Source organism: Quercus lobata, chromosome 8 (assembly GCF_001633185.2).
Source record: "Quercus lobata isolate SW786 chromosome 8, ValleyOak3.0 Primary Assembly, whole genome shotgun sequence".
In the NCBI taxonomy this organism is placed as follows: Eukaryota; Viridiplantae; Streptophyta; class Magnoliopsida; order Fagales; family Fagaceae; genus Quercus; species Quercus lobata.
In genome coordinates, this window is record NC_044911.1 from 65,384,574 (window position 1) to 65,403,343 (window position 18,770).

At 37.4% G+C, this 18,770-nt stretch overlaps 1 protein-coding gene across 2 annotated transcripts; it reads left to right on the forward strand.

Annotated features, from left to right (window-relative positions):
• The first annotated feature begins 6,937 nt into the window (after positions 1-6,937).
• Positions 6,938-10,426, forward strand: LOC115957945. Of its 2 annotated transcripts, XM_031076295.1 has the most exons (9): positions 6,938-7,017; positions 7,102-7,647; positions 7,811-7,958; positions 8,061-8,211; positions 8,381-8,506; positions 8,612-8,692; positions 8,881-9,073; positions 9,149-9,419; positions 10,025-10,426. In XM_031076295.1, exons 2-9 carry the CDS (start codon positions 7,444-7,446, stop codon positions 10,291-10,293), a joined length of 1,443 nt encoding a protein of 480 aa, XP_030932155.1. In that variant the 5' UTR covers positions 6,938-7,017; positions 7,102-7,443; the 3' UTR covers positions 10,294-10,426. The 2 variants fall into 2 exon arrangements, with proteins under 2 accessions (XP_030932155.1, XP_030932156.1); XM_031076296.1 differs by lacking the exon at positions 6,938-7,017 and having other exon boundaries at positions 7,024-7,647; positions 10,028-10,426.
• Positions 10,427-18,770: the final 8,344 nt, after the last annotated feature.

Here is an 18,770-nt window from a genome sequence, read left to right on the forward strand (position 1 = left end):
TTCTAAGCCAGGTTCATTGAAATTTAGATTGGACCTACCACTGTAGTCAACCAACTGTAGAAATACTTATCCTTTGGTAAACATTAAGCTTAGGAGAGCTTTGCGTTAAGGGCTGTAGAATGATAAGTTATTTAGGTAGATTAAATATGGTGAAATAAAGAAAAAATGTATTCGACAAAGTTAAGGAAGGATCACATAGTTCGGGATATGTATTAAGACGAGGGTGAAAGAATTGTAAATTATCAAGTAAGAAAAATTACATAAGGCTAGAGATCGATAAGTAAAAATCTTTTCATTCATAAGTTTGGAAACTAATGAAGTACATAACAAAACGACGATTGAAGCTTCAACCAGTTAGAGTGTTCACCAGCTTCATAAAAAAAAATAGTAATAACAAGTCCTCGGGATCCTTTTCTTTTTCTACTCCATCCGATGTATGATCCTCGGTTGCAAATTGGGATATAGGGGGAGTAGCTTCAGTTGTTGGAAAGACTCCACCTTGGGGGTGAGTCTCATCTACCACTACAAAGACCTTTGGGGCAGCCTTGTTAGGTTCCGGGGTTGGATCCTCGACTCGGGTAGGCTATGCGGAAATGGCAGAGCTAGTCAGAGGAGGAGTAGATGCCTGTGCCCTTATGGCTGGGGGGTAGAACACCTTCTTTGGATTTCTTAATTCTGAAGAGGGGTCTACACCGCCGGCATTTAAAGCCTCGATCTAAGTTCGAAGACGGAATTTTTGGCATACTATGGGGAATTGAGACTTTAGATGTGCTTCAATCTCTTTCTGTTCCATATAGTATGCGATTTGCTCCACTTTACCCATCTCTTTAGTTTTTTGGGCTAGCTCCACGGTCAATTCAGTGATCCGAACCTGAGCAAGGGAGAGCTAGTTTTCTGTCTCTTTCAGTTGGTGGAGCTAATCCCGAGCTTGCCTTTCAAAGCCTTCAATGGCGGCTTCAACACTCTTCCTAACTTTGTCACACTCGGATAGTTTAAGGAGAGTTTCCTTCAATTTTTTGTCAGCCAGGGCTTGGGCCTTTTGGGCGGCGTATCGCCTCAATTCCTCCTCCTTTTTCTCATGAAGGGCTTGATCAACCCACTCCTCGGCACCTGCGCTACTTGGGTGGCCTAAGTGTTCAAATATATATATATATATATATATATATATATATTTATTTATTTATAAGATAAAGAATAAGAGTAAAAGTTCAAGGATGTGCAAAGGAGTAAAATGGGGCAAGAGTCCCTAAACAAGGAAGGAATAAGGACCATAGGATGAGAATCTAACCATAGAACGTGGGAGACAGCAAGCCACCCACAGCATTTAAGGCGGAGTTGCCGATTTCGAAGCGTCAGGAGCGTGTCTCAGTCAGTTGAAAAGACGCTCTCACATGGGAATCTATGGGGAGCGTGTTGTAGCGACCATTTTCACTTAAAGAAAACCTCCCTTTCCTAGGGTAGATGCGAAAAGTAAGGTTTTGGGGGGTTATTGTGGGGGTACGAGGATCCAAAGCAGTAATAAAGTGGGTAAGGTTGTTTTCGAGGAGGGGAATTTCATGAGGAGTTTTTGGTTTCTAATAAAGGCATTCGGGATATTGCCGTTGAGAAAAAATACCGAGGACCGAGGACCGAGGACTTCATATTAACCTCGGAAGGTCATGAATTAGGCATGTAGGGAGCATGGTGCAATACCAAGGGAGATAAAGGTAACTTGATATAAAACAAAGAAGAGAAGAAAAAGGAATGACAAGGCAGCCATTCCCTCCACATTAAATGCACTACAACCACTTAGCTGGCCACATTAATGGGAAAATGATCCTGAACAGTGTCCACACAGCTCATGTTCTGGTGTAAAAACCTTCTAGCAAGGCCTTGATGAGACAATTTTCAGGAGAGTTTAATCATAGCCCTCCAAATATAAGATCCAAATGCATTTTTATTGAGTTATATAAAGCCAAGAAGTGTCTGGATCAAAGGGGGTGAGTAAGATTTTAGTAGAAGAAAGAAAAGGAGAGAGAACGAAAACAACCATTGTATCTTCTTCCTTGGACAAAACCCGAGGACTAACACAGTCAATTCTCAATCTATTTAGTTAATTGTCAAGCTCCAAGATTGTCATCTTTTGTTACAAAAAGGGGTATTTAACGTTGACCTTACATCCCATCTCTAAAAATTTATTGTGTGGGTAGGATAGTTGCCTTCTTTTCTTTTTCTGCCCGCCACACCTTGCATCTAAATTTTTTTTTTTTTTAAAAGAATCTTTTTAATCAATTTAGTTACCAAATAGGTGTAACAAGGAGAGTTTAATCATAGCCCTCCAAATGTAAGATCCAGATGCATTTTTGTTGAGTTATATAAAGCCAAGAAGTGTCTGGATCAAAGGGGGTGAGTAAGATTATAGTAGAAGAAAAAAAAGGAGAGAGAACGAAAACAGTGATTGTATCTTCTTCCTTGGACAAAACCCGAGGACTAACACAGTCAATTCTCAATCTATTTAGTTAATTGTCAAGCTCCAGGATTGTCATCTTTTGTTACAAAAAGGGGTATTTAATGTTGACCTTACATCCCATCTCTAAAAATTTATTGTGTGGGTAGGATAGTTGCCTTCTTTTCTTTTTCTGCCTGCCACACCTTGCATCTAAATTTTTTTTTTTTTTAAAAAAAAAAATCTTTTTTAATCAATTTAGTTACCAAATTGGTGTAACAACTTTAAAGCACTTTATCACTATAATTGGTCAACGTAGCTTTATAGATTAAAATTTTAGTTCCTACACTAATTTCAAACAGATACTTAGAGTGGATCATTTGACATCACCAGTCCAAATCTTCTATTATTGGAGGCTCTAGAATTTTTTTTTTTGGGTGGTCACTAAAAAACTTAAATTATAAAAATTTTTAAAAAGAAATAAATTAAATATATCAAGGTCACAAAAAAAAATACCCAAATTCATGAAGCATTACAATTTCGTTTTACTAGCAAAGAGAAAAAGGAAAAAAGAAATTGATAAGAGATAAAGTGGGAACTAAAAATGTTGATATGAGAATAATATACTGAGAAAAAGTCTGAAATGATAATAAAGAAGAGAAAAACGGAGAGAGAGAGAGATAATATTTGCTAACTATGAGCATAGTTGCTAAGGAGAGCAAAATTGTTGAGTTTGCAAAACCAAAGAAAGCATAACTGTTGGCACAACCAAAGAGAACTCACAACTACAATATTTTTATTGGTATCATTTTCTAAGTAAAAATGAAATTAAAGATTATTTTTAAGTAATGGGTTGAACGAGTTACAAATTTGAATAATTAGAGTTTTTTTTTTTTTTTTTTTTTTTAAATTGGCTTTTTGTTGAATAATTTGTACGCTTGTTGTTGTTTGGTCTAGTCTTATTTTTGTTTGAGTTATTTTTGTGGTCACTTGGGCTAATTTTTATTGTTGTTATTTAAGATTTTTTTTTTTTTTAAAAAAAAAGGGGGCTAAGAATTATGTTTGGGGGGGCCATAATTATTTTTGGAGAAATGTGATGTCCACAATATTTTTATAATAAATCTTATGCGACAAACTATTATTGGTAGGTAGAAATGTGAGGTTAGTATTGGACTCAAATTAAAATTAGTATCAGCTTAATGCATAGGATTTTTTGTAAAATTATTGTAAAAATGTTGTGGATGTAGTATTACACTTATTTTTGTTGAACCAAAATTATTGTGATTTTCAAGGTAGGGTGTTCAATATTTTTCTAGGTTGGTCACAATAGGTTAGTTTAGTATATAACATTTTTTTGCAAGTCAAGGTGGCCTTGTGAGTTGTGACCACCCTGACATCAATGCAAAGCCGCCATTATCTTTTGTCCTAATTTTCTTGTTCTACTCTATGCTCTACCAATAAAAACTTACCGCATGTACAACTATTTTATTAAAATCTAATTATTTTCCTTTAATTGTTTTAGTTTCCTAAAATAAATAAACAAAATAACCCAAACCATCCCCACCGACCACAACCAGCAACCTTCGCCAATGCCATTAGGAAGAGATTGTCGACGTCATCAACAACCAACCACCACCTTTGGCCAGCCATCCACCACCTACAACTAGTGGCCAAACATAAATAATTTTCTTTAAAAAAATTAAAAAAAATTAAAAAAAAAAAAAAAAAAAAAAAAAAAAAAAACACCAACACATCCCCACCAATCACCACCACATTCTCTAGCGCCACTAGGAAGAGATCCCTGTGATTTGTGATTTTTTTTTTTTTTGGGGTTTCCCTCTTGCATTTGTTGTCAATGGTAGCATGGACAGAGGCAACATTGTGACTTGGCGGTAGAGAGGAGAAAGGGTGAAAGAGGAGAGAGAGACAGAGAGGGATGCATTTTTACTTGATATTGTAGCAAGTTTTATAATTTACAATATGAATAAATAATTGGATGTGGGAGCAATTTTTTTTTTTTTTAATTGAGCTACAAATTTTTTTTTTTTAGAAACAAGCACACACACAAGGGAGAAGAAAAGAGGTTCTAAAACGAAGTTATTTATTTTACATTTTAGAGGATTTTGTATTCTCATCTAATAATCAATTTGACCTCAGATTCTATCATTTTTTTTTTTTACTCAAATTTATTGAGGGTTTCTTTTTTTCCTTTTTTTTCCAGAGAGAGAGAGAGAGATTTCTTGGAGCAATTAAAAAAATTGTAAGAATTTACTTAGCAAAGCTATAGTGCCTTTCCAATTGAAGTATTGTAGCTTCCACTAATTTTGTTGTGCAATTGACGATTTGTTACTGTGGGGGATTTTTTCCCGCGCACACTTAGCTCATTGTCCGCTTTGGGGAGCCAAGCCCGCACGGATTTGTCCTCGTCTCCGAGTATGGGAAGACTTTGAGTGCAGTCCCACATCGGTTAGAGAAGCGCCCCACGCATGCCTTATAAGCCCTTGGAGTAAGGCATGGTGTACCACTCGTCACACATGGGCTTGTGGACTGATGCTCCGTCGTGTCAATTCACTTCTTCATCAATCTTTTTCTCAGGGCTTCCTTGGCTCACTTTCCACATTTTTACCTTTTTTGGGCTTTGTTGGCCAACATTCCTGCTGTGCCAACCCATTTCACTACCTCATTCCTTGGGCTTCCTCTGCCCATTTACCTTTTTTACTCCCATGAGTTTTTTTGTAAATTCTTTGGGCTTCTTCAGCCCAATTTCTACATCTTAACCTCTTATCACTTTTCGAGCTTATTGGCCTTCAAGCCAACCTATTGAATTTACTAATTCATTTCCCGGGCTTCCTAGACCCATTTACTTCCTTTTTACCTTTTATTATTCTCATAGACTTACTACTTCATTTCTTAGGCTTCCTTGACTTATTTACTTCTTCTTTACCTCTTTTTATTCTTGTGGACCTGTTGGCCATCAATCTTGCCGTTGCAACCCACCGAGCTTGTTTTGTTATTTCTTTACCCTTTTTTCCTTCTCACATTCTCTATTCTTGGGCTTCTTCTATTGTTGGGTTCTTTGTCAAAAATGGGCATCAACACCCATCTATCTCTTATATTTCTCTATTATTTAGTCATATATATTTTTTTTTGTTTCAATAATTTCTAAGCAATGAATCATCTGATTTTTTAATATTTTTTGGTCTTTCAAAAGTTTTAATATCTAAATTTTTGAGTTATTTTTTTGCAGTATCTGAAACTGTCTGACAAATTTTTTGTAAGCCATTGCACATTCAAGCAATGACTTTTTCATCAAATTGTAGCACAAATTGAAGTCATACAAGAGTATCGTGCAATGGTATAGTTTCTTAATCAATTTAAAATTTTATATAATTATTTTTATCTAATTCACAAATAGATAGGTTCCCATGAATAGCACGAATTAGTGATTAGTTTAATATAACTATATGACTTATAAAAAATTAGTTTGATATAAGTGTATGTAATGAAGATATTATAAATTTATCCTAATATATAAGTGTTATATATAGTTTTCAAATAAAAATGTTATATATATATATATATATTAGTGTGAATAAATATTATAGTATTATATATATTTAGAGCTAGTTTATTATATGCATAAATACATCCCAAGTTTATGATAAATATATACATTTTATATACAAAATATATCTATAATATTATATATATAAAATATTGAAGGGAAACGTTTGACTTTTTGTTGACTACATGGGTATATAAATTTATGCCACATATACATTTAAAAATACCAAACAATTGTACCTTTTCATTTTGCTCGTTAACTTTCAGTATCTACTTCACATAAGATGTATGTATTAAAACAAAAAACTACTATTGAGAAGAAAATCATTGGTAACGCGTAGCGAAGAGAATGAGAAATCTAAGAAGAATAGCATTCGTAAGGCGTGTAAAGAAATCGTATGATATTATTGTTGCTACCATTGGTATGACTTGATTCTTGGACATTTTCACTATTTAACCCAAAAAATTAAAAATAAATCCGACTTACAAATAGTAATTTTGGAGAAAACCCATAGAATTCTTGTGTTTCTAAGAAAGATGAAAGAGAAGAAGTTACTAAATGAAAAATCGTTCAATATTATTGTTAATACTGTTGGTGTGGCTTGATTCTTGGATCTTTTCACTATTTAATAATAAAAAAACGACTTAAAAAAAATAATTTTGAAGAAGATCCACATGTTTCTTATGTTTATAAGAGATATGAAAGAGAGTAAGTTAAAAAGAAGTTACCAAATAAATAAAACAACATAATTTTTTTTTTTTTTTTTTTCTTGAAACTCATCCAGTAACTATTACTGTGTTTCGAAATTGTTATCAAATTACTAATTAGCCTGTGGATTAGAGGATAGCAGCTGAAGTAAGAGCAGGCCCAAAAGTAGAGTCCGGTTTCTCTACGGTCCATATTCCATAAAGTGATGGAACAAAATGTGAAAGCCCATTGGAAAGCTATTTGTCGTGAAGATCCAAATTCGGAATTTGAAAAGAAATCGGACACGCACACAAATTGAATTGAAATCAGACATAGACACGTAAATAATTGATAATTCTAATCTCTCTCTCTCTTTTTTTTTTCTTTTTTTTTTTAAATATTTTTTTTATCCTTACCTTTTCAGAGATTGAGAGATACAGCTCCAGATTGCAGTGGTTTGGGTATTTTCTTCTGGGGAACGGCCAGGTTTAGAATTTTGTTGTTCTATTTTAAAAATATACGATAATATTTTAGGGGTTTTGGACGATAGGGAGGGGAGGGGAGGGAGAAGTTGAAGTTGAAGTTAGGGTTTAATGATCTGGGAAGCTGAAAGATAAAAGATTTTTTTTTTTTTTTTTGTTTAATATTTTAAAATTAGTAATTGCGGAAAGGAAACAGATTGATAGTAAATGTTGTTATCGTGGGTGGTTGATTAGGTTATCAATTTTTTTTTTTTTGTTTAAATTTATTTTTGGAGTTAAGAGAGATGGAAGGCGGTAGGAGGATATCGGTGAGTCCTCGGCCTTGCAGTGGAAGGCGGGTAGTGGCAAAGAAGCGAGCACGCGGAAGCGGTGTGGATGGTTTCGTCAACAGCGTTAAGAAGCTTCAGAGACGGGAAATCAGTTCCAAGCGTGACCGTGCTTTCAGTATGAGCGACGCCCAGGAACGCTTCCGTAACATCCGTTTGCAGGTAGGTACCTCATCTCTTCTTTTTCTTTATTTATTTAGTTTTATGTTCAATTTTATATCAACCAATTCTTCTTCAAACTTCAAACCCACTTCATTTTTCATTTATCCATAGGTCTGCTCTTCATAATTTATATTTATTTCTCATTTGATTTATTCATGTGTAGGAGGAATATGATACCCATGATCCAAAAGGTCATTGTTCCATGGGACTGCCTTTTCTAAGAAAGAGGTCAAAGATAATTGAGATTGTAGCAGCACGTGACATTGTGTTTGCTCTTGCTCATTCTGGTGTTTGTGCAGCATTTAGCCGAGGTATATAGCTGCATTATTCTTTCTTTTTTAATATTCTGTTTGCATCTGATAGTAGAATCACTATGAGGGGATTATTATATCGGTTTCCCTTGTTGGATGCAGAGACTAATCAGAGGATATGCTTCCTGAATGTCAGTCCTGATGAAGTTATACGAAGCCTGTTTTATAATAAAAACAATGACTCACTCATCACAGTTTCTGTATATGCTTCAGACAATTTCAGTTCTTTGAAATGCAGAAGCACAAGAATTGAGTATGTTCATCTTTTAACTCCACAGCCCCCCCTCCCCCCCCCAAAAAAAAAAAAAAAGACAAAACTCCAAAAAGATTGAAAGAATCTCAAACTATATGACTACCTGTCCCAATTTCCTTTTGTCTGCTTCTACTTCATGTTGAAATTGTTGTCTGTTCATATGTTTTAGATATATAAGGAGGGGTAAACCAGATGCTGGCTTTGCCCTTTTTGAATCTGAGTCACTGAAATGGCCTGGTTTCGTAGAGTTTGATGATGTCAATGGGAAGGTACTCACTTATTCTGCACAGGATAGGTAATACATCATTATATGAATATTCTTTTCTGCTAAGATATGATTATCTATTACACAATTCGCGTATTGATTTTGATATGATTTTCCTTTTCACTCTTGTGCTAGCATTTACAAAGTATTTGACCTGAAAAACTATACAATGCTGTACTCCATATCGGATAAACATGTTCAAGAGATTAAGATCAGGTAATGAATCTGTATGTGCTTATACATTTGCATGATAGTGGTTGTTCATGTTGCACATTCTTTTTGGAATGAACATGTTGCATCTGCTGTTCTCTTTAATACTGCTAAATTTGTATTTGCAATTGGTTCCTTTTTCCCACTTTCATATTCACTTATGTTTCTTGTCCTTGATGGTTTTTCCTGAACAGTCCAGGGATCATGTTGTTGATTTTTACCAAAGCAATTAGCCATGTTCCCCTTAAGATTCTTTCAATAGAAGATGGAACTGTTCTCAAGTCTTTCAACCATCTTCTTCACCGGAATAAGAAGGTGGATTTCATTGAACAGTTTAATGAAAAGCTACTAGTAAAGCAAGAAAATGAGAATCTACAGATTCTTGATGTAAGGGTCTCTATTGATATCTTTTAATGGTATTTGTTCATTTTGATTTAGACATCTGACTGCTATTATACATAGGTCCGCAATTTTGAGCTGACAGAAGTTAGCAGAACTGAATTCATGACACCATCAGCATTTATATTTCTGTATGAGAATCAGTTATTCCTGACATTTAGGGACCGAACAGTGGCTGTCTGGAACTTCCGTGGGGAGCTTGTAACTTCATTTGAGGATCACCTTTTGTGGCATCCCGACTGCAACACGAATAACATATACATCACAAGTGATCAGGATCTTATTATCTCTTACTGCAAGGCTGATTCTGATGATCCACTGTCTGAAGGAAATGGTATTTTTTTTAAAGAAAAAAATTCAATAGTAGTTATGTTTGTGATTTCCACTATTATTGTATTACAAAGATTCAACTTTGTGGTATTTACTTGTGGGGAAAGTTCTACAAACAGACGTGGCGATGAATATGATTTTTGGATTTAAAAATATAATAAATGAATCTATGATATACTTTTTCCAGATTGGTTTACACATCATTTTGTAAAAGTTATCTAGTAAAATTTGTAGTATCTCTAGTATTACCCTACTTGTGGTGTTTTCATAGGGGCAGTATTTTAAAACTTCATAAATTAGTTTGGTGATTAAATGTGTGAACAGAGATAACAGAATGAGAGAAGAATGTGGATATTGAATGGTGTGGTTTGCTTTTACAATGTTTGTGGGTGTTTTGTTTTGCATTTCAGTTTTGGGGAGAGAGAAGGGGGGGTGGGGGGGGTGGGGGTGAGTTTGTATGTGGCTGTTTGCTATAAATTATTTTCTTATTTATACAAAAAATAGTCTATATTTTGTTATTCTCTTCAATTGTACAAGAAGTTGAAGCATCTCTTTTTTGAAAACGCATGACTATCAGCAATATTAATAGTCTTTGTATCACTAATGCAGCAGGATCCATCAATATCAGCAATATTTTGACTGGGAAATGCCTTGCTAAGATTAGAGCAAGCAACAGCTTCCCCATGGAAAATGAATGCAGTTGCAGTGGCAATTGTTGTGGTAGCAGTTGCGCTTTAAAGAAGCAGAGTCCTGCCTCCAGAATTAGGAGCACGGTTGCAGAAGCCTTGGAAGATATTACTGCTCTCTTTTATGATGAAGAGCGGAATGAAATATATACTGGCAATAGGCATGGTCTAGTTCATGTATGGTCCAACTGATGGTTTCTGTATTTGTTCCTAGTTATCTTTAGATTTATTTTACCTCTTTTCTATCGTTGAATTGATTGTTCTGCTGCGCCATGAGAATGGGAACTGTACCATTTAATGTTATCATACCAATTCTTTTTTTCTTTGTTCATTAGGCTGTGTTAGGCAACATGTAAAATATTTTCCGAGTGTAAAATATTTTCAAGTGAAAATATTTTTGGGAAAGGAAAATATTTTCAAGTGTTTAGCTGTATTATGAAAATTGTTTCAGAAAATGTTTTCAGGTGTTTGGTTGCATTCTGAAAATGCTATTTTTCTACTAGTTTTTCACATTTTCTTAACTTCCAAACAAACTTTGTAATAGAAAATTTCAATAAATAAACTTAAAGAAACAAAAATCAAAACAAAACCATTCGTTAAACTCAAAAATTCGATCAAATTGAGAGGGGGAGGAAGAGAGAGTTATCGTAAATTGAGGGAAAGGGAGAAGTAAATTGAGAAAGAGAGAGATCAGTTATGGGTGGGTCATGGGCGACGAGACCGGTTAAGTTGCGGTAGGCTTCAGGCAGTGCCGAGATTGAGATGACGAGAGTTCGATCTAGAGGGCGGCAGTTGCACGATCTTAGCGATATGCAACCAAACACGTTGTTGGGTGTAAAATATTTTCCGAATTTTATTTACACCCAAAACAAACTGTCTTAGTTGAGTCTCTTCTACATTAGGATCAAGTTAAACTTTACATAATTTTAAACAACATTTTGTCACCTAAATTCTTTTTTTAGATTATTATTTTAAAAATCCCGACTATTGTTTCAATAGCAGGGAAGGTGTTGAATGATGTTGGGTTGGCCAACCAATATCCTGGTGGGCTGGCTCTGCCTTCCCCTTTTCTTGGGTGGACATTTTTCTACTAAAGTTTCTTCACACGGATCAAGGGGCACAATCTCTGTGATGATTACGAACACTCAACTCAAGGCATGAGTAGAGTGATCCCTTTACGATTTTCCAACTCCGTCTTGCTTGTGCTCCAAGCAATATCTGATGTTGTCTTTGCTACAAGTTTATAGTAACGCTGTGACCACAAGAGGAAACAAGTTGAATGCTTCATCTTTAGCATCAAATAGGATTGTTAAAATTGGGATTCTATGTAGGTTGGTGAAGGTGCTAAACGAATCTGATCTTAGAATCGTGTTGAGAACTATAAGATACTACTTTTATTTAAAAATAAAAAGTGTTTAATTTATATAATCATTAGAATTATTCGTTTAAAAAAATGTTAAATTTCATTGTAGTGTAATTTTTATACCATTTATGGCTACATCCCTATAAACCAAAGAGATATGTTTTGTTTTGTATTGTGCTTTTTGTTTAAAAAAAAAAAAAAAAAAAAAAAAAAAAAAAAAAAAAAAAAAAAAAAAACACAAACACGAAAACTATCCAAAAGTTCATAAGTTAGCAACCATGTATTAAATTACGTTTTATATAAATAAAAAAATAAAAAAAAGTATTTAATTATGAATACATGAGGAAAATGTTTTTCAAGTTCCAAATTGTTACACTTTGATATCTTCAGTGAATTAATTATCCACACACGCACTAATTGAAGTGCTTGAAGAACAAAAAACAAAGAACTTATTGAGAGCACCGGTGGGATGCCGACCAAAAACCCTTCGAAGGTTAAGTCAATGATAGAAAAATCTCTAAGAACTCAGTAGTGTGAGAGTTAAGGATTATTTTCCGTACCTTAAGGAAGAAAAGGTTTGATACTTATATAGTGGTGTAGAGCTTGACTGAGTTCCCTTGAATGTAGGAGAATTCCTTGTGAAGAAGATTTGGAGTTAAGGCTTCGAGATTTTAGGGTTTCTCTTCCTATATGGGGAAGACATGAACGTGTAGTGGGGTTTTTGGACGTGGTGTGCAAGTTTTTTCCATGTAGGGACACATAAGTGGGGAATACGTAAATGCTTGTGGGACCCATTAGGTTCAAATGTTGGTGTGCCCATCCGTTTGTCGGGATGATGAACCATCTTTTGGTATCCAAGAAAAGGATAAAGTGTAGGCCACCCGTCAGGTATATACACGAGCTACTTGACGGTTCTTCGAGCGGGTGACTTACTCATCGGGATGATGAGGCATTCGAATATTTTATCCCAATGGGTCCTTGGTTGTCATCCCATTAGGAGTGACCCTGACGGGTCAAAATGTGCTAACAATTGTTATGGACAAAAATACCCCTATCACACTTGATGATGGAGTTGATTACAAGGTTGATCTTGATCCACAAATACTTGCTAGAGAATGAAAAACACTGGGTGAGCTGTTGGGGGACTCTTCTTTGCTTAATTTAGATAGGCCTCTCACAAAATTCTTATTAAAAACATGCCTATTTTACTAGTTTTTGGGATGAGCCATGAGTGTTTCTTTTCCTAGCTTTCCCTCGTCAATTGTCTTCCATTTATCCTCACTGTGAGAGAAACTTCCTCTATGATTCTAGCTCAAATCTTGAAATTTGGATTTGAGTGTAATATCTAAGAGGCTGTTTGGATGCAAAAATTTCATCACTCAATTTCCATCACTTAATTTTCATCACTCATCACTCATAACTCATCACTTAATTTTTCATACCCGTTTGGCACCATCACTCAATATTTTTCACACTATTTGTGGATCCCATACCTGTCACTCAATACAGGTTTTCTTTTTTTTTTCATTACCCAAACTCACCGAACCCAGTAAAAAAAGAAAAAAAAAAGAATTGAACCCAGAAAAACCCAGCCAAAAAAAGAATCTAGTGAAAGAACAAAAAAAGAAAAAAAAGAAAAAGAAAAAGAAAGAAAGAACTGAATCCAGAAAAACCCAGCCAAAAAAAGAACCCAGTGAAAGACCAAAAAAGAAAAAAGAAAAAAGTGAAAGAACTAAACCCAGTGAAGAACATGAAGAAGCCACTAGTGTGAAAAAAAAAAAAAAAAAAAAAAAAAAAAAAAAAAAAAAACAAGATGGTTAAAATTTGCGACTGTGATTGACAGTGGATTCCTCCATGTAGTGTTATTTATGGAAATGCCATTGAGTTATGAGTTATGAAAACTGAAAACAGCTAAAATGTGTTTTCAGTTTCCATAACTCATAACTTAAAAATCAGAGAATTGAGTGATGGAAACAGAGTTATCGTATGCCAAACGGATATTGAGCTATGAGTCCCATCATTTTTGAGTTATGAGTTATAGAAACTGAGAATTGAGTTACAGAAATAGGCCATCCAAACAGCCTCTAACTTTCCCTACTTAAAACTCGTGGGGGGTTTGTTGTTGTTGTTGTTTTTCTCCTTTTTTTTTTTTGGTGTGTGTGTGTCAAAGTAGCTCAAAATGGCTGAGCTTACTTATTGAATTATGAATGGTTGAGTTACCACTTTATTATGGTGATGTTGCCAACTAGATTACACTAAGGTTCCACGTTAATGATGCATAATAAGTAAATAGCTAAAACATAAAATTATAGAACTTATATAGAGCCACAAACAAAAAAACTTATATTATAGGTTAGTAATAATTTTGGTCCTCAAGCATTTCTTTATGTTTCAAAATGGTTTATAACCTTTTAAATATTTTAGTTTAATACTTATACATTTAATTTTGTGTCAAAGGGTCCTTGCTGCTAATTATTGGATGAAAAATGGGTGGCATAGCAAATGGAAAGGGATTCACTTTTTTTTTTGAGCTTGAAAGGGATTCACTTGAGCGAGATATATTTATAATTTTTTTTAGTATATTTCAAATTGAGATTGTTTAATAAAATACCAAAATGTTTTAATACCGATAAAGGAGGGTTTAAAGATTGCATTGGGGGACTCAAACCTCGAGAGGCAAATGAATACTGTAGGGTCACGTTTTTCAGACCAAGCCCAAGATGCATGGGACATTAGACCAGTAAGCTCGATACAATGAATTGATAGAGAGTGGGCCAAAGAGCTAGGCTTTAGTGTATAGACAGCGACCATTACGGCATTCCCCATGGACCGAGTTTACCAAAGAAAATTGGTCCTCGGCATGATCCGAGGAGCTTTTGCTGGCATCCCTCATCTGTTGGGGGGGGGGGAAGGATCCCCCTTATGTTTCTCTTTTCCCCCTTTTTTATAGTCGTTTCCTTTTTCCTGAATAGGGTCCCTAGGGTAGGTACTTGTCCCATCAGCCTCTCCCTTCAATTGTTGGGAGTGGTTGTAAGGACAGAGAAGTATGACTCTGTCAGGCACAAGGTACTGAATGCAATAGTAGCAGCCTTTCCCTTAGACGTTTTTGTTTTCTCTGTTGTCTTTTTCTACTTTAGTACTTTTCCTACCTTGTGAAATAATATGGGGTCTCGCTCCTGGTGGTCTGTTGCCTCTTTTACCCTAAGTTATACCTTAGCCGATGAGGATTCTCCCATGGCCGATGAGGGGTTTTCCTTGGGCTGAGCCCCTGGCCCAATGTAGACATCTACATGGGCCTATTAGTTTTTTATCCCCCCACAATAGCCCCTCAAAATCCTGCTGTCTGGCTCCTCGGACGGAGAGGAGGGTTTTGGTGACATCAGGCCTCTGTCATAGTTTGCCAAATCTTGCCCTCCATTAATGCTAGCGTCTCTTCATTTGCCCAAGGCATGTTTCTGGCTGTGAGACATTCTTCTAATCTATTCAAGCCACGTCCCTGTTGTTTCGGTACACGAGGCGTGCTTTAATTAGAGCCCTATCACGAGGTGACATAAATCCAACGGTTGAAGACTACTTTGGAACTCGAGCGAGAATGATCTCATTTGTAATTCCTTGTTGGGGTTTTGGGGCGAATTGATTGCCTCCAGATTGGTCCCTTATATAAGACGCGCAGTGGGAGATAGTCCCCCTTTACTTGCAGATCCTTGAGTTTTTCAGGTTTCTAACTCCCCAAGTGTTCCCAAAGTCCCTACTATGAGAGTGACTGAGATTTAGGGAGTGAAATGGTCATGGTTAGGGTGAGGGTGAAGGAATCAAACCCTCTTCAGAAGCCTTGGGTGTCTCCGAGATTCAGAATGGCCCGGTCAGGACAAGGGAGACAAAGGCTCAAGACCTTTTTTCATCTCGACAAGGCAAGAAAGGAGCCTTTTCTTCCTTTAGCCAAAATCCGAAGCGGGTGGAGGTCGCATCAGATTTTTGGTGCGACAGCATTAGGACCTCCATCCAGTGCCGTATGTCATGCACGTGAGGCCTGGGATTTCCCATCACCGGTACCATCTGTGTTTGCTCGATTGCTGGTAGAACGATACTTGCTCGGTTGCTACTAGAGCAGGTATGGGGGTTGGGCATCCCCGCTTCTTCCTCTCTTCCATCACTGGTGCCACCCAGGTGCCTCCGCTTCTTCTTCTCTTCCATCACTGGTACCACTCAGGTGCCTCTACTTCTTCTTTTCTTGCATCAATGGTGCCATCCAGACTTGCCTAGTCGTTGTTATAACAAAATTGAAGGATCTATCGTCCCCGTGTATTCCTTCTTCTTTTTTTAGTTAGCTTATGATTACAGGCTTGTCTTAGCCCTTTTATGTATATTGTACTATCTCTTTATCCAATAAAAGATGATTTTATTACATTTTACGTATCCTTTCTCTTCTGCAATAATTATCTTGTGAATGAATGTGCTGGTGTCTTTTCTTTCGAACCATACTTAGAACCGATGCCTTCGTCGGTAGAGTTATTACTTTGAACTTATCAAAATCAATGAGCACAACAGTGCCGACTTTAAACAAGTTAACTATAAAAGACTAACCGGGATAACAGCCACACCTTCTGTATTGCGAATGGGGTGACCGCCCAAGGATGTGTAATTTGAAATAAACCGTCTGAGGGGGTCGCTGGGTATTAGGGTTCTTTTCCGCATTTCCGATGATATTTGTAGTTTTAACTTGTTTTAGACTTGTTTTAGACTGAGGACCGAGGCATGACTGTACCTGGTCTAAACACAGAAAGGCACCATTGTGTGTTAGTTTCCATAAGGCCTGAGGTCCGAGGACCATGCAATACCTCCATTCTGCCTAAGACTTAGGACCTTCTTGAAGTTGCTAGTTTCCCATAAGTTTGAGTCCGAGGACCATGCAATACTTTGGTTCTGTCCAGCACTTGGGCTTTTATGTCTAGTTTCACCATGGGCTTGAGTCCGAGGACCATGCAAGACCTTGGTTCTGTCTAGCACTTAGGCTTAGGCTCTTACAGTGTCTAGTTTCCTCATAGACTTAAGTCTAAGGACCATCTTAGTTCTGTTTAGCACTTAGGCTTTTACAGTGTCTAGTTTCCCCACAGGCTTGAGTCCGAGGACCATGCAAGACCTTGGTTCTGTCTAGCACTTAGGATCTTAGAGTGTCTAGTTTCCCCATAGGTTTAAGTTCGAGGACCATGCAAGACCTTGGTTCTATCTAACATTTAGGTTTAGGCTCTTACAGTGTCTAGTTTCCCCATAGGCTTGAGTCCGAGGACCATGCAAGACCTTGATTCTGTCTAGCACTTAGGCTTAGGCTCTTACAGTGTCTAGTTTCCTCATAGACTTGAGTCTGAGGACCATGCAAGACCTTAGTTCTGTTTAGCACTTAGGCTTTTACAGTGTCTAGTTTTCCCACAGGCTTGAGTCCGAGGACCATGCAAGACCTTGGTTCTGTCTAGCACTTAAGCTCTTAGAGTGTCTAGTTTCCTCATAGGTTTAAGTCCGAGGACCATGCAAGACCTTGGTTCTATCTAACATTTAGGTTTAGGCTCTTACAGTGTCTAGTTTTCCCATAGGCTTAAGTTCGAGGACCATGCAAGACCTTGGTTCTGTCTAGCACTTAGGCTTAGGCTCTTACAGTGTCTAGTTTTCTCATAGACTTGAGTCTGAGGACCATGCAAGAACTTAGTTTTGTTTAGCACTTAGGCTTTTACAGTGTCTAGTTTCCCCACAGGCTTGAGTCCGAGGACCATGCAAGACCTTGGTTCTGTCTAGCACTTAGGCTCTTAGAGTGTCTAGTTTCCCTATAGGTTTGAGTCCGAGGACTATGCAAGACCTTGGTTCTATCTAACATTTAGGTTTAGGCTCTTACAGTGTCTAGTTTCCCCATAGGCTTGAGTCCTCGGACCATGCAAGACCTTGATTTTGTCTAACACTTAGGCTCTTACAGTGTCTAGTTTCCCCATAGGTTTGAGTTTGAGGACCATGCAAGACCTTGGTTCTATCTAACACTTAGGCTCTTAGAGTGTCTAGTTTCCCCATAAGTTTGAGTCCGAGGACCATGTAAGACCTTAGTTCTGTCTAGCACTTAGGCTTAGGCTCTTACAGTGTCTAGTTTTCCTATAAGCTTGAGTCCGAGGACCATGCAAGACCTTGGTTCTATCTAACACTTAGGCTTAGGCTCTTATAGTGTTTAGTTTCCCCATAGGCTTGAGTCCAAGGACCATGCAAGACCTTGGTTCTATCTAGCACATAGGCTCTTAGAGTGTCTAGTTTCCCCATAGGCTTGAGTTCGAAGATCATGGAAGACCTTGGTTCTATCTAGCACTTAGGCTCTTACAGTGTCTAGTTTCCCTATAGGTTTGAGTCCGAGGACCATGCAAGACCTTGGTTCTGTTTAGCACTTAGGTTTAGGCTCTTAGAGTGTCTAGTTTTCCCATAGGCTTGAGTTCGAGGACCATGCAAGGCCTTGGTTCTGTCTAACACTTAGGTTCTTACAGTGTCTAGTTTCCCCATAGACTTGAGTCTGAGGACCATGCAAGACCTTGGTTCTGTCTAGCACTTAGGTTTAGGCTCTTACAGTGTCTAGTTTCCCCATAGGCTTGAGTCCGAGGACCATGCAAGACCTTAGTTTTGTCTAGCACTTAGGTTTAGGCTCTTACAATGTCTAGTTTCCCCATAGGCTTGAGTTTGAGGATCATGCAAGACAACTTCTCTCTTCGTAGGGGATTTAGCGGACTGGACTACTAGGACTGTGAGAGTTAGCCCCTTATCAGGTGCCCGAGGCACACGTCTGATGTCAGAAGCCCCTAGGACCACGTTTCGCTGAACAACCCTTCCCATGTAATCAACGCTTCGAAGTGTGGGCCTGAGTGGAGGCTAAGCAACGACAACGATGATGTTGTTTTAGGAAATAGGGGGAGGCTTTCGTGTAGCTTGTACCACCGCCACAACGGTCTTCCTGATGGACTCCTATTGGCAGGAGCTTGACCCCACTGTGATTGGCTGTTGCACTTGCTAGTGCACAAGTTCTTCCCACAGACGGCGCCAATTGTAGGGTCACGTTTTTCAGGCCAAGTCCAAGATGCATGGGACCTTAGACCAGTGAGCCCGATACAATGAATTGATAGAGAGTGGGCCAAAGAGTTGGGTTTTAGTGTATGGACAACGACCATCACGGCATTCCCTATGGACCGAGTTTACCAAAGAAAATTGGTCCTCGGCATGATCTGAGGAGCTTTTCCTGACATCCTTCATCTGTTGGGGGGGGGGGGAAGGATCCCCCTTCTGTTTC